Consider the following 16,171-nt stretch of genomic DNA (forward strand, 5'->3'; position numbering starts at 1 on the left):
GGCTGCAACATTATTAAAGATAATACAATTAGAAAATCTGTGTCAATTTTCCCCTCAATTTCATTCCCATTTCTCAGCTCTGAAACAACAGAGAAAATTATCAAGAAATATAAATAACTAGAAATTCAATCTCTAGAAAGAACTGGGAGCAGAATCACAAGCTCCAACATTTTTTCTCCCTCTGGATCTCATCTTTATATTTGGCGTCATCTGGTAATAATATACTGTGGTTAGTAAGGCAAACAAAATTTGTCTTAATTGATAAATGACAGTGACGCAGCAGCATACGCAAAAAAAGTCTCTCTTTGAAGCAAAAGAAAAGTGATGTTCAAAATTTCCAGGAACAAGGGAGTTGCAGATGGCTCTAGCAAGAGCAGAAAGGAAATGGAGAGAAAACCACAATAACAGAACATTGGTTTGACCCTAGTCTGAATAATTTCATTCCCTAAACTGAACAAACCAAAAAAAAAATTAAAAATAAGAAACTCAATTTTTCTTAAATGCTTAAACACCAAATTGAACCACAGAGTTAGTGAGTTCCTGAACACAAATATCACAGAAAACACACACACAAAAAGCAAACCTAAAATAGAAAATCTAGGGACATCTAGGCTCCAGTCAACTCAAAGACCAACAAGATAGACCAGAACACACTCCCAAGGTACTTAAAAATGGATAGCTTACTTCCAGGTCATAAGATAAAAATTATCTATGTTCTGATTTTCAGAGGCAAGCAATGTATCAGACATTTAATTATACATGAAGAAAGAATGTTGAAATATGTTTTTTATAAAGACTATACAAATTCTATGAATTCTATGATGTCTTTCATTTTATCAAAGAATTTTAATATCAATAGCATCTTCTAGATTTTATTGGGCCTGCTTTGAAAGGCCAATAAATATAATTTACTGTAATAAAATTCAATAATTTTTACGTTTACTCCAAATCAAATGGACAATTAAAAAAATTAAAATTTCTTGAAAAAAGTAGGAGAAAAATAAATACTGAAATCTCAAGGAAGGATGGAACGCTAGAAGTTAAAAGTTACATAAAATTCTCTATGTCCACATCATTTTCTGGACCTACTAGTCTAGTAAGCCTAGAAAATCTCTCTGCTCCCTCCCACCCCCACTGGACTGACAAGGGAAGTTCCTGTCTATCTTTTTTTATGTTGGAGGTGGTAGTAAAAATAGAAAGTTTGATTTCTTGAGATGATAAATTTTCCTTACTTTCTCTGCTTTAAAAACTTTGAGATCTACTACATTAAAAAAGTTAGATCTGTAAACAACATTTACTAGAATATTAGCAAACTGTTCTTGTTTTATGGTACTAAAAGTAGCAAAATATTTTTTAGTGTGTGCAATGAAGAATCCAAGTAAAAATATGATTTTTACTGCTTCTAAATTTACAAACCATACTTAAAGATTCAGTGTAACTTACTCAGAAATTTAGAGCATACTGATATACTCTTCTGAAAATGTTTCAGTATTCAATATATATATATTTTAAATAGAATAGTTGCATACCTGTCTTCAACAGTTGTTAGGTAAGCCTTTTCACTTACACAGGTTTGGTTTGCTTCTGTAAATGTTGAAAGTGTGTGTCCAATCAAATAGCAGTAGAATCCATGCCTTTTCCAGCCCTATTAACATTATCAAGCGGAATATCATGCATGTTTATTACATAATATTATTTTAATAATGTCTATATCTTGAAATACAAATTGATAAACAATAGAAGCATGTAAATAACACAAATATCAGTAACTTGATATGCAATGAAAACAATTTATGCGACTAAAGAAAACAGGAGTGCATTGTTCTTCATATGACAAATTATGATACAAAATGGGGGTGAGGGGAGTCATTCTTTCCATTCTGATGCAATTTTCAACAAAAATGATTTGTGAAATGCTTGCCAGAGAAACTGAATGAAATGTCTAAGTTCTCATTCTTACAACAGGTAGCCAGAGGAACTAATTTGCAGAAGAACAAGCCTAGTCACCTACTGAAGACATCTGTAGATAGTGAGTACAAGGTTGTGCCATCTGGGCAAAGGTTAGTACTTATCAGACTCCCGGCACCATAATTTGACATGGTTGCTCCCCTACAATTCAAACACATAGAAATGCTAAACAGAAACACGGCAATAAACAGAAAATCTATACTAGAATTTGAGAGAAAGAAGGAGAAATCTTCAGGTTCAAAAATAAGTACTAGAAAACGAAAAAGCTGGAATAGAAAATGTACGAGCTGAGATTGTAGTTGCCCAGTCATATTTCAGACCAAGATTAAGGTCCTCAAGTTTATGGATTAGAGTTTTAATGTTCATACAGATTAGGATATTGGGCTATCAGCTCACCTGAGGCAGGGAGATAGAACTGATTGTTGTTGTTTAGTTACTAAGTTATGTCCGATTCTTTTATGATCCTGTGGACTGTAGCTTGCCAGGCTCCTCTGTCCATGGGATTTCCCAGGCAAGAATACTGGAATGGGTTGCCATTTCCTTCTCTGGGGGATCCTCCCAACCTAGGGATTAAACCCACATCTCCTGCATTGGCAGGCAGGTTCTTTACCACTGAGCCATCAGGGAAGCCCATAGAATTGAAGTCCTTGTGTAAAGATGATACCCACTCATGGTAGCCCCTCTGTGAAAGAAGAGCAAGAAAACACCACCCACAAAAACAGGAATTTAAGAGATCCTTGTCACTTGTTTGGGGATTTGGATGCAGGAAGAAAAAAATTCTTCTGCTGAAAACAAATACCAAGTCTGTGCCACAGCTGGGTGCCAGTCCCAACTTTCCACTATCCACACTGTATGAGACTCCATAGTCAAAACATGAAAAAGAAAATACACAAAAGGAGAATCTTGCAGGTGCTTTGAGAATTAAAATGAAAATCACACAATAGAAATATTTCCACAACCCAGGTCATATAAGATTATGACATTTGAGGGTAGGGGGAGATGGGACAGTGAACTAATTCACAACCAAAAATTATAAACCATGTACGAAAAATGTCTCCTTTAAGGGAGAGTCAACAGTTTAACATAATAAAACCAAGTGGAAAAGAAGCATGTTATGGTGATTTAAGTGACAAAGGAAGAAACATAATCAATGAGGAAAGATCAAAATACTATGAACAAAGAAAAACAGGATTTGATTACACAAAAAAACAGAACTTCTAGAAAAGAAAAATATGAAGTTAAAAACTCAATGGCCAGATAAAGCATAGAAAATGTGGTTTCAGAAAGATTAGTAAGCTGACTGGATGTGGAAGACAGATGAGACTATGAAAAGATGTTTAAAATCATATTGATAGAAAATATAGAAGATACAGAGGGCTTCCCCAATGGCTCAGCATTAAAGAATATGCCTGCAGTCCCAGAGACGCAGGAGACGTGACTGAAGCAACTGAGCATGCACATATGGTGAATGAGGTTGAAAAGCATCCTGAGAGAAGTTTGAGAAGCACTGAATAGAATGAATGACTGGTAATTTTCAAGAATGGAAAGATATAAATCCTCAAATGAAGAGATACTCCACACCAAATGGAACCGATAAAGCAAATCCAAATCTCAGCACATTATACTTACAGAGACGATGAAAAACATCTCAAAACCAATCAGAGAGAAAATACAGATTAGCCACTTTTTTCAAATAAAAAAATAAGAAGATTTAGTTTAACAGGAATTCCAATGGCAAAAATAAAGGTCAGGAGAAAATGAAATAATATATATAGTGCTGTCAGAAAACAGCTGTCAATCTAGAATTCTAAAATGACTTTCCTAAATTACTATGCAGAGGGAAGATGAATTCAAGACATTTTCAAAGACAAAGAGTTTTCTACTCCCAAATCCCAGCGAAAAGAACTTCTGAAAGATTAACTTTGTCAAGAATAAAGTCAAGAGGAGTAAGTGAGCTAAAAGTCTACACTGAACAAAGAAGTCAATAAATGTCAGTAAATCCAGATCTAACTGCCTGGACAAATAGCAAAGATAACTAATTGGAAGTGGGAAGCTAAAGAATGGAACAGTAACAAGATCTGTAGTTTAGTTAACAATAATGTATCCATGCCAACCACCTGTTGTGATCATATACTCTGGTTAAATAAGACGCTATTATTGGCAGAAGTTGAGTGGATGATAGAGGGGACTTCTCAGTACTCCTTATTTTTTTAACTTCTCGTGAGTCTAACATTATTTCATATTTTAAAATACTCTGAATCATTAGTGGAATAATAACATTCATTTTGTTCAGGAGGCAGAGAAAGAGACTGGTTAACTTCAAGACAAGAATGCATGTTAAAAATATAAGATTAACCATTTTGAAAAAAAAGGAGTAAAAATGTAGAATTTCCAAAAGGGGGCTTCCCCGGTGGCTCAGATGGTAAAGAATCTGCCTGCAATATGTGAGACCTGGATTTGATCCCTGGGTCGGGAAGAGCCCCTGGAGAAGGGAATGGCTACCCACTCCAGTACTCTTCCCTGGAGAATTCCATGGACAGAGGAGCCTGGCAAGCTACAGTCCATGGAGTCTCAAAAAGTCTGACACAACTGAGCAACTTTCACTTTTTTCAGAAGAGGAAAAGGGGGAAAATATATTCAGTAGAACCAATGTGAGCCAATGTTATGTACAAAAAGAGAAAAAAAGAAAGAAAGCAGAATGGTAAACAAAATAAAGCACATAATAATATGGTAGGAACAAATCCAAATAGATTGGTATGCAAAACAAATCTAAGCTCATGTCTTCGCCAGTTAAAAACCAGAGTTCCTCAAATTAGATTAAAATGAAAATGCAGATATTCATTTACAAAAGCCATTCTTAAACTACAGTTACATAGAATGATTAAAAGCAATCAGTTGGAAAACAGGATTCTGGGGAAACACCAAACAAAAGATAGCTTCTGTGGCAATATTAATATTATTTAAAATTGACTTTATGGTAAAAAACATTATTATGAATGAAGAAAATAACTACATAACTAAAGAACTGATTCACCAGAAAGATATAAATACATATCAAAGTATATAAGACAAAACTTGATAGAATCACAATGAGAATATTATGTCAAACAGACAAAATATTAGTAATCCAGAATATCTGGATAATATAATTGTTAAGTTTTATCAGTGCTCATTCAGCCATGTCTGACTCTTTGAGATCCCATGGTCTGTAGCCTGCCAGTCTCCTCTGTCCATGGAATTTTCCAGGCAAGAATACTAGAGTGGGTTGCTATTTTCTACTCCAGGGGATCATCCCAAGTTTTATCTAGTCACCATTATAGACCCCTGAACCCCCAGATCAAAGATCATTGTGTTCAAGCATAGATGGAATATTTAGAAAAACTGGTTATGAACTAGATAATGAAGAAAATCTCAACAACTAACAACAAAAACTTTATATGAGCACAATGCAGTGGAATGAAAATCAATAGTACCTCCCAATTATTTAGAAACTAAAACACAAAACTCCCATTACTAAAACACAAAACTTCCACCACCATGAAAACACACACACACACACACACACACACACCCCAGTTCACAGGTCAAAGAATCTTAATGGAAACAAAACATATTTAGAATTGACTCATAAAGAAATCCCACATAATACGTGGTGTCTGGTCCACGGTTTCAATTCCACCTTTTATTTCTCATAAGCATTAAAAAAAAAAACATTCACTTTAGTGTCACATCCATTCATTCCACTATCTAAAGCTCATGCATGGTGTTATGTTTTATAATTTTTATTTCAAACTCATCTGTGGGATTCTCAATCAGCCTGGAGAAGGGGGTCTTCTAAAGAGGATTTACACGTGAATCTATCAGACATCCAGGAATATTAGCAACTCAGGACCACTTCATGTTAACTTCTTAAATCAAGGTTTCCCACAGAAATAGCAATGAATTGCAAACTGAATCCCAGATCTTAATCATAGAAGGTCTGTAGTTTTGACTTCTCAAAAATACTAACACACCAAGTACCCAGGCTCAGACAAAAAAAAAACCTCTCCATTATCTTCTGTTGCCAGCAAGTGGATTTTTTTTTTCTAGTCTTCCCAATGATTTGAGGAAACCACTGCCTAAAGCATGTGTTTTTAAAAACATGCCAAATTAATATCTCTAAGTCTTTGCTTCCTCTCCTGTCTAATTAGAAACGTAATATTTATCTTTTAAGGTCTTCCTTGGTGGCTCAGTGGTAAAGAATCCTCCTGCCACCAATGCAGGAGAGTTGGGTTCAATCCATGAATCAGGAAAATCCCTTGAAGAAGGAAATGGCAACCCACTCCAGTATTTTTGCCTGGGAAATCCCACGGACAGAGGAACCTGGTGGGCTACAGTGCATGAGATCACAAAAGAAACAGACATGGCTTGGAACTGAACAACAAAATTTATCTTTTAAGACTATCGAAAGCAAAATAACCACACCCAACAGACAATTGGCTGATACTTTCTTCCTTCTCTTATTACCAACCTAATGATTAAATTGGATTTTATCAGCGATTATAGACAGTTAATAGAAAAAAAAAATATATATATAATTTTGATTGCATAGAAGTAACAAAATTTACTTTTCTGGTGGCTCAGACAGTAAAGAATCTGCCCACAATGTGGGAGACCCAGGTTCGATCCCTGACTCAGGAAGATCCCCTGGAGAAGGGAATGGCAACCCACTCAGTATTCTTGCCTGGAGAATTCCATGGACAGAGGAGTCTGGCAGGCTACAGTAAACGGCATCACAAAGAGTCGGACACGATTGGGCTACTTTCACTTCACTTCACTTCAATAAAATTTAGGGATTGGTTTATTAATTACAGAAAGTTACAATAAAAGACAATCTCCTGTATACGCACATGATTAAGTAAAGAATATATAAGTGTACTGGTAGTGAAACCAGCAGTGAAAGTGTAAGAACTTGGCAGGAGACTTGGGTTCTTAACTTCCCTCTGTGTGACTTGAAAAAGTTACCACTTCTCTGGCTGAAATTTCCAGCATGCAAAATTTAAATGGGGATTTTCGATCGTCACTAAGATACTTTTTCTATCTCTCACATTCTGTGATTTTCTGTGTCTGCTCTATTTTTCTTTATGGTTTAATGGTATAGTACTCAATTATGTTTCATGGATTCTGGTGTTTGTTATAAGATGATTTGATCATAATGTGACACTCTTGGACAGAAAATCAGTTGCTACTTTATTTTTATCCAAGAGAAGTGAGAAAGGAAAAAAGAGGAAGATGGGCAACTCAGCAATCAAACAGGAAAATGATAACCATACACCCTGTATTTTCGTAGCTTCTTTGCGTTTTCAGAAACTGTTTCACAGAAATAACCTACTTTAACCTCAAAGAAAGATAAGACTTGCGAGAAGGTATTACTCACCACAGTGCAGGTAAAATCAAAGCACAATAGGATCGCATGGCTTGACTCGGTTTAGCTGAATTACTACCAGCTACTACCAGCTGGAATGCAGACCTCCTGCCTTCCAGATCCTCAGAGATTTACAGAGATGAATCCCCACCAAAAACAAGGTCACCAGAAATATTAAAAATGGAAAAAATGACTAAGGATCATTTGCTGTCTACAACTTAAGGTTATCCATTAGAAATGTCCTTGACAATCCATTGGGTCAAAGATTAGCAATACCTTGAAGCTGAAGCATTTGGCTACTATGACAATTAAGTACTTTCACAAACAAAAATAAACTAAGTCTATCACATCGAATTTGCTGATCTGAAACCATGGGGTGCGTTCTATACTCACTTTCCGGCAGCCTGCTTCCACTTCTACTACTCCTGGAGTTTGGGCTTGTGATTTCATCTTACAGATGTAACCAAGAGACTGTTCGCATGCCCGATCTGCCCAGTACCCATCCTGCAGAAAGCAAGGGGGAAAAAAATCTTAATGATTATCAGTTGTTTGACCTTGATGCTATTTTCTTATAATTGTGTCTCTGAAAAGGGAAACAAAGATTCAAGTTTATTAAGAGAAAAAGGCATCTATGAAGAGGAAAGGTAAGTGGATATTTTAACAGGAAACTGCAAATTTGAATTCGGCTACAAAGATGTAGCCGAATCAAGATTGCTGGGAGAAGTATCAATAACCTCAAATATGCAGATGACACCACCCTTATGGCAGAAAGTGAAGAAGAACTAAAGAGCCTCTTGATGAAAGTGAAAGAGGAGAGTGAAAAAGTTGGCTTAAAACTCAACATCCAGAAAACTAAGATCATGGCACTTTGTCCCATCACTTTACATCAAATATTTGGGGAAACAATGGAAACAGTGACAGACTTAACTTTTGGGGGCTCCAAAATCACTGCAGATGGTGATTGAAGCCATGAAATTAAAAGATGCCTACTCCTTGGAAGGAAAATTATGACCAACCTAGACAGCATATTAAAAAGCAGAGATATTACTTTGCCAACAAAGGTCCATCTAGTCAAAGCTATGGTTTTTCCAGTAGTCATGGATGTGAGAGTTGGAGTATAAAGAAAGTTGAGAACCAAAGAATTGATGCTTTTGAACCGTGGTGTTGTAAAAGACTCTTGAGAGTCCCTCAGACAGCAGGGAGATCCAACCAGTCCATCTTAAAGGGACTAAATATTCATTGGAAGGACTGATGCTGAAGGTGAAACTCCAATACTATGGCCATCTGATGTGAAGAACTGACTCATATGAAAAGACCCTGATGCTGGGAAAGATTGAGGGCAGAAGGAGAAGGGGACGACAGAGGATGAGATGGTTGGATGGCATCACTGACTCAATGGACATGGGTCTGAGTAAACTCTGGGAGTTGGTGATGGACAGGGATGCCTGGCATGCTGCAGTCCCTGGGGTCGCAAAGAGTCGGACACAACTGAGCAACTAACTGAACTGACAAAGATGTAGAAAGAAACTGTACCCACAGTTTGTTTGTTTTTTTTTTATATCTTCACTGTCAGGTCACAATGGAGAGAGATCTAGACAGAAATTAAAAATGTTCATAAGCCCTTAAGTGACGGTTCAGCAAAAGGTTTGCACACAGCCTCCTCATCCATCCCTACCAGCAGCTGTTTTCAAGTAAAGTGAGTTTATTTATTTATTTATTTTTGGCCAAGCCATGTAGTATGCAGGATCTTATTTCCCTGACCAGGGACTGAACCCAAGCTCCCTTGCAGTGAAAACTTGGAGTCTTAACTGCTGGGTCACCAGGGAAGTCCTAATGAATACACATAAAGCCATGCAGAAAGAAGACTCCCATGCAACACACCCAACTTGAAAACAGTATCCTTCCCTCCCTTCTTCCTATTTCTATTGATGAGGGTTCTCATATGAACTTAAGGTGGCATCTTTCATTCTGCTTCAAATTCTACCTTTTCCATCTTCCCTAGAGATTTCACGTTAAATGAATGCTCGTCCCCTCCCCTCAACTGCTAAACACCTTGAAAAGTATCTTCTGTACTCTTTGACTTAATCCTAACATCTCACTCAGTCTCAGCCACTACAATCTGGTACTCAGCTCTTCAGCCAGAATAATATTTACAAGCTGCAGATTTGGTTTGGCTACTCCTAGGCTAATGCATGTTTTCTCATTGCCAGTACTCTTCCTACCCACCTCTCCACCTCTCACTCCATGCTTTCAGCCATACTGTCTTTTGAGTTCTCAACAAGAACAAAGCTCTCTGGTTTCCTCTTCCCACGACACTCTTCTGCCTATTCGTTCAAAAATTAATATATATTATTTCCTTAAGCTTTCAATTTTTCACTGTGAAACCAACCACAATGACAAAAACTGTAGCTAATACTTATTGAACAGCAAGTTTGGGCCAGGGACAGTGTACATCATATGCATTAACCCATTTAATCTTTATACCCACCATGTGAGCTGGGTACAATTATACTCATTTTACAAACAAGGAAATATTTTGCATTAAAACCCAGCCTCTTAACCACCATGTTCATTGTCTTTTAACAAAAAATAACTTGATGATATACTTCGTAGCTAAACTGCCTGATTTCCAACATGGAAGCCATCATTTCATATTTGACACTTCTGTGTAACCTAAAATAACAAAAATAGCTCTCTAAGCACAGACTCAAGGTTGTAGGACCCAGGGTAGATCTAACCAGGTCTACATCCGCTCGGACGAACCAGCTGAAAGTAGAACCAAAGTTTTGAATATTGTTTAATAAACCATATAATCATATGGCATGGTTTAGAATCAAACACAAACAATATGAGCATTCGTATTGGTTTATTTCATCTTTGAATTGACAGTTTATCTGCTGCGTTTCTGATCTTCTTGAAGATGACTTGGCCAAGAGATTCAAGAGACTGAATCTGAATTCTAGTTCAACTTTGATCTATGTCAATTCATTAGGATAGAAACAATGGAAACAATGATAGATAATAAGTGGGGCAAAGGGAAAATTTTCCTGTGGCTTTTGCTAGATATCAGTAATTAAAAATGTCTTACTTTGCCTTTCATCACTGCACAGTCTTCCTGCCTGTTGTTTTCATGACTTGGTTCTCCACGAAGCCATTTGGTAAAAGTTACGGGGGTGCCATCACTCCATTCAAAGTACATTTGAATCTTGATGTCGTTTAAGCCAATCCATAACTCATCACTTGGCTCTAAACAGGAAGAAAAGCACAGAAGCAATTTACACAAAGTTTTCTTTCCAAAGATCAAAGGTTATCAGGAGAGGAAGGCCCCTTCTTTATCAACAACTCCCTTGATATTACAACTATCATAATATACCATCCACTTGCACATTAAATGGATCTACCTCTGTAGCCCGAGATGTCAATGACATTTTGTGTTGTTAGTTTTAGTTTAAAATGTGTAATATATTCTTCACATTGTGAAGGTGACTGTACTCTTTTTTTTTTTGTGCTGCTGCAGATTTAATCTCCTGGGAGTTGTTAAAATGAAACTGAAGTAGATCTATCATTACCCTCTATTTTGTGAAACTGTTTTTTTGTTATAAATAATTTACTATACTAATCAAACTCATGGTGCTGGAAATATGTAGTTTATTTATACATAAATCTATTTGACTACTATTAAATCTTAGTGTAATGAAGGTTTTAAAATAAAAACTTTAAAAACCACTTCTATTTTACTAACAAGGTTGTTATCAAGAAAATTCTAGGTGTTTCTGTTTAGTTTAATCACTGCAATAGAAGTTAAAATGATCCATACAGTGAGAAGATATATCACTGAGTAAATGGACACTCTTGGCATTTAGCACTTATTAGTCTAAAAATATAAATGAATCCATCATCATTGTCACCACAAAATACCAGAAAGACCCAAACAAACAAAAGTTAAAATAAAAAACTACCAGGTATAGATATAAAAGGTAATCATTCTGTTCTGAAATTCTATGAAAAGCATTATTGATTTTATCAGTAATTGTAATTCTAAAAGCTCTAAATAGCATTAAGCATAAATGGGATAAAACTGAAGGCCTGCAATCTCACAGCTAAAATCATACACATTTCCACATTTTTAAAAACTGGAGGCATACACAATTCAATATGTGTTTAAGTTACCTCCCTGGAATTCCATCATGGATGCTTGATCTATGTTCTTCAAACAGTTAAATAAAATTATTTGTCAACAGATTGTAAAGATGTTGTATTAATAGTAGAAAATGAGAAATATTCCACATCTTATAGGAATTTCCCTAAATAGTGTAGTCTCTTCTTCCTAAAAGCTGTCACTCAACTTTGCTTTTGGAGAAGTCCCTGGCTGGCCTAGTGCCAGCCCCAGCAGATGTTTCCAGCACCATGAAGATGAATGGCTTTGCCAGGATGATCCCCTTTCCTTTCACTTAATTTGGCAGATCATGATCTGCAAATATAGGCTCCAAAATGACCTCATGTAAATCCTCAAGGTTTTTAGGTTCAAGATCAATGAAAACCTAAACTCTCAAGTCCCACAATTATAACAGAGTGATAAGAGAGTCCAATAAACATTTTTCTCACTAAACTATTCTCCCATCTAGCTTTCGTAGTTCATACGCACAAACTTGATCCTATAAAAATATATAAGATGTGAGCATAAAGTTGTTAGAGTTTTTTGTAAATCTGTTAAGTAAGCTGTCTTAGTTAATGGAGTCAAAATTTATATGTGTAGGTTCCAGCTTATCCACTGTATTTACATGATTAACATGAAAAATATTGTCTCAACTAGCTATTTTAAAAAGGTTTTCTAGGCTTTTGACTCAGAAACAATTATTTTTTCAAAGGTTAAGGAGGGAATTTTTAATTAAAGTGTAGTTGGGAAATTTGACATTGTAGGAAAAGAAACACTAATTTTAACTTTATTACTTATTTTTTATTAATATTATTTGCATGGTACCGACTCTGTGGACATGAGTTTGAGTGAACTCCGGGAGTTGGTGATGGATAGGGAGGCCTGGCGTGCTGTGCTTCATGGGGTCACGCAGAGTCGGACACGACAGAGTGACTGAACTGAACTGAAAGAAATAAATCTTTATCAATAATAAAAAGGGGAGGTTTCTCCAGTGAAAATTTACTAATTCTCTAGCTGAGTTTAAAAGCAACCTTCCTCATCCAAATTCAAAATAACTACAGCAACAAATATATAAGGTTCCCCTTTATAATAAACCGTATTATATAGAGAAAATTTGCACATTAGCCCTACAGCCTCTTAAACTGTTTTCCACTGGTTCACTTGATAGGTTTATCACCTATTATAAGCATCATGCCATCTATGTCGTGATATTATTCAGATATCTTGGTTTTGATTACATTATTATTGTGTAGTCTAGGTGTTCCAGGATAGGTAAATATAGAGTAATCAAGAAATTTGTGAGTTAGCAGTATATGTCATCATCACCCTACTAAATTCAGTGAGGTGAGCAGAGAAGGAAGGATTCCATTCAGCCAAGCACTAACAGCAGCAGTGTTGGGGATCTTTTGTATTTGTCTGAGACTAATTTATCTCATCTGTTTGTTCATTGTTTTTTTCTTCTCCCCTACCCCCACTCATATCAATTTTCATACAGTAAGTGTCAGGAAGCATTCCCAGCACCACCATTATCCATTTCCTCCTGTTTTGTTCTCTGGAAATGAACAGGTCCAGCTATTCAGCAGTCTCATCAGTGGAAGAAGAAAATGATCATCATTTAATCAGCAAGTACCACTGAGTGCCCATCATTATTATATCCTTCCTCACCCTCCTTCTCTTTAGGATAAGCATTCCCAACTCCTTTACCCACTTTTCAATTGTTTCTGATAGAGCCAATTTTTCAAAACTTTACAATATGTTAGTTTTCCATATCTTCTACATTTTCTCTATATCTCTTAGATTATAGTCCTAAAGTGGATATATGAACTACTTCAAAAGGTTGAGGCCACTATCTAACCACTCCAATCAAACATCTTCTTGATTTTTCTGCTCATCATTCTAGCAGCATTCAATTCAGTTCAGTTCAGTTCAGTCGCTCAGTCGTGTCCGACTCTCCGCGACCCCATGAATCACAGCACGCCAGGCCTCCCTGTCCATCACCAACTCCCGGAGTACACTCAAACTCATGTCCACAGAGTCGGTGATGCCATCCAGCCATCTCATTCTCCGTCGTCCCCTTCTCCTCCCGCCCCCAACCTTTCCCAGCATCAGAGTCTTTTCCAGTGAGTCAACTCGTCTCATGAGGTGGCCAAAGTATTGCAGCTTCAGCTTTAGCATCAGTCCCTCCAATGAACATCCAGGATTGATCTCCTCTAGAATGGACTGGTTGGATCTCCTTGCAGTATAAGGGACTCTCAAGAGTCTTCTCCAACACCACAGTTCAAAAGCATCGATTCTTCGGCAATCAGCTTTCTTCACAGTCCAACTCTCACATCCATACATGACCACTGGAAAAACCATTGCCTTGACTAGACGGACCTTGGTTGTTTTAATATACTATCAAGGTGGGTCATAACTTTCCTTCCAAGGAGCAAGCGTCTTTTAATTTCCTGGCTGCAATCAGCATCTGCAGTGATTTTGGAGCCCCAAAAAATAAAGTCTGACACGGTTTCCACTGTTTTTCCATCTATTTCCCATGAAGTGATGGGACCAGATGCCATGATCTTTGTTTTCTGAATGTTGAGCTTCAAGCCAACCTTTTCACTCTCCTCTTTCACTTTCATCAAGAGGCTTTTGAGTTCCTCTTCACTTTCTGCCATAAGGGTGGTGTCATCTGCATATCTGAGGTTATTGATATTTCTCCCAGCAATCTTGATTCCAGCTTGTGCTTCTTCCAGCCCAGCGTTCCTCATGATGTACTCTGCATATAAGTTAAATAAGCAAGGTGACAATATACAACCTTGACGTACTCCTTTTCCTATTTGGAACCAGTCTGTTGTTCCATGTCCAGTTCTAACTGTTGCTTCCTGACCTGCATACAGGTTTCTCAAGAGGCAGGTCAGGTGGTCTGGGATTCCCATTTCCTTCAGAATGTTCCACAGTTTATTGTGATCCACACAGTCAAAGGCTTTGGCATAGTCAATGAAGCAGAAATAGATGTTTTTCTGAAACTCTCTTGTTTTCTCCATGATCCAGCGGATGTTGGCAATTTGATCTCTGGTGCCTCTGCCTTTTCTAAAACCTGCTTGAACATCTGGGAGTTCACGGTTCACATATTGCTGAAGCCTGGCTTGGAGAATTTTGAGCATGACTTTACTAGAGTGTGAGATGAGTGCAATTGTGCGGTAGTTTGAGCATTCTTTGGCATTGCCTTTCTTTGGGATTGGAATGAAGACTGACCTCTTCCAGTCCTGTGGCCACTGCTGAGTTTTCCAAATCTGCTGGCATGTTGAGTGCAGCACTTTCACAGCATCATCTTTCAAGACTTGAAATAGCTCAACTGGAATTCCATCACCACCACTAGCTTTGTTCATAGTGATGCTTTCTAAGGCCCACTTGACTTCACATTCCAAGATGTCTGGCTCTAGGTCAGTGATCACGTTATCGTGACTATCTTGGTCATGAAGATCTTTTTTGTACAGTTCTTCTGTGTATTCCTGCCACCTCTTCTTAATATCTTCTGCTTCTGTTAGGTCCATACCATTTCTGTCCTTTATCGAGCCCATCTTTGCATGAAATGTTCCCTTGGAATCTCTAATTTTCTTGAAGAGGTCTCTTGTTTTTCCCATTCTGTTGTTTTCCTCTATTTCTTTGCATTGATCACTGAGGAAGGCTTTCTTATCTCTCCTTGCTATTCCTTGGAACTCTGCATTCAGATGCTTATATCTTTCCTTTTCTCCTTTGCTTTTCACCTCTCTTCTTTTCACAGCTATTTGTAAGGCCTCCTCAGACAGCCATTTCGCTCTTTTGCATTTCTTTTCCATGGGGATGGTCTTGGTCCCTGTCTCCTGTACAATGTCACGAACCTCCGCCCAGAGTTCGTCAGGCACTCTATCAATCAGATCTAGCAGCATTAGCTAGATTAATAGAGAAAATAAACTCCAAAGGATGAGATGATTCATTTAGAGACCTTTCCTGTGAGACAAAATATCGGCCTTAAAATAGACAATACCTCCACACACACAAATTCCAATAATGAAATATTAACAAATTTAAAGAAGACTGCTCTGAATCCAGGTTTTACATAGAAAAATTATATTTTAAAAGCTATGCATAAGCTGATTCCATGTTAAAGGAAAAAATCAAATGTTCTCTCAGTGATAGAAATTCTTTAAGTTACTATGCAATTTTTATATTTTAGGCATAATTAATATTTGTCACTAAGTTTATTGAATTGTTAATTTGAATTTATCCAGATTATAAAATTTAACATTTATGATTCAATTTTGCAGAGATGGATGCTAAGTCAGGAAGACGAGAGTCAAGCATATTACAGATGGAGGTTCTTACCATAGCCCAGCTGAGAGATAATAAAGTCAAATTCCTCGATGCTGTGGATACTTGCTAGGTCACCACCTTCCTTCCTACATGCTCTTAAGGCATCTCTTTGGATTTTCTTCTCCTCTCTGTAAATCTTGTAACAGTGACCTGCATATGGCCACCACTGACTTAGGCAGTTGGTAGGCACATCACTTTCTAGAAAAAAAAAAAAAGAGTTTGGAAAACATCTTAAAAGAATTTTAATTGTAACAATATTTTCTATTAATATCATTCTCTAGAGTAAACAGTTCATTATTATAGGCAAC

The 16,171-nt window shown here is 37.0% G+C and overlaps 1 protein-coding gene across 2 annotated transcripts in view; it reads right to left on the reverse strand.

The window, feature by feature from the left end:
- The window catches only part of MRC1 (mannose receptor C-type 1), a 124,612-nt gene that overhangs the window by 62,931 nt on the left and 45,510 nt on the right, over nucleotides 1-16,171 (reverse strand). For both annotated transcript variants that reach the window (XM_055429510.2, XM_055429502.2), the window contains exons 7-10: nucleotides 15,876-16,061; nucleotides 10,461-10,618; nucleotides 7,766-7,876; nucleotides 1,530-1,645 (exon numbers count right to left, since the gene is read on the reverse strand). In XM_055429510.2, coding sequence (XP_055285485.1) covers nucleotides 1,530-1,645; nucleotides 7,766-7,876; nucleotides 10,461-10,618; nucleotides 15,876-16,061 — 571 coding nt within the window. The remainder of the gene's footprint in view (nucleotides 1-1,529; nucleotides 1,646-7,765; nucleotides 7,877-10,460; nucleotides 10,619-15,875; nucleotides 16,062-16,171) is intronic.

Source organism: Moschus berezovskii, chromosome 15 (genome assembly GCF_049115385.1).
Source record: "Moschus berezovskii isolate FMDL1 chromosome 15, NW_MosBer_1.0, whole genome shotgun sequence".
Lineage (NCBI taxonomy): Eukaryota > Metazoa > Chordata > Mammalia > Artiodactyla > Moschidae > Moschus > Moschus berezovskii.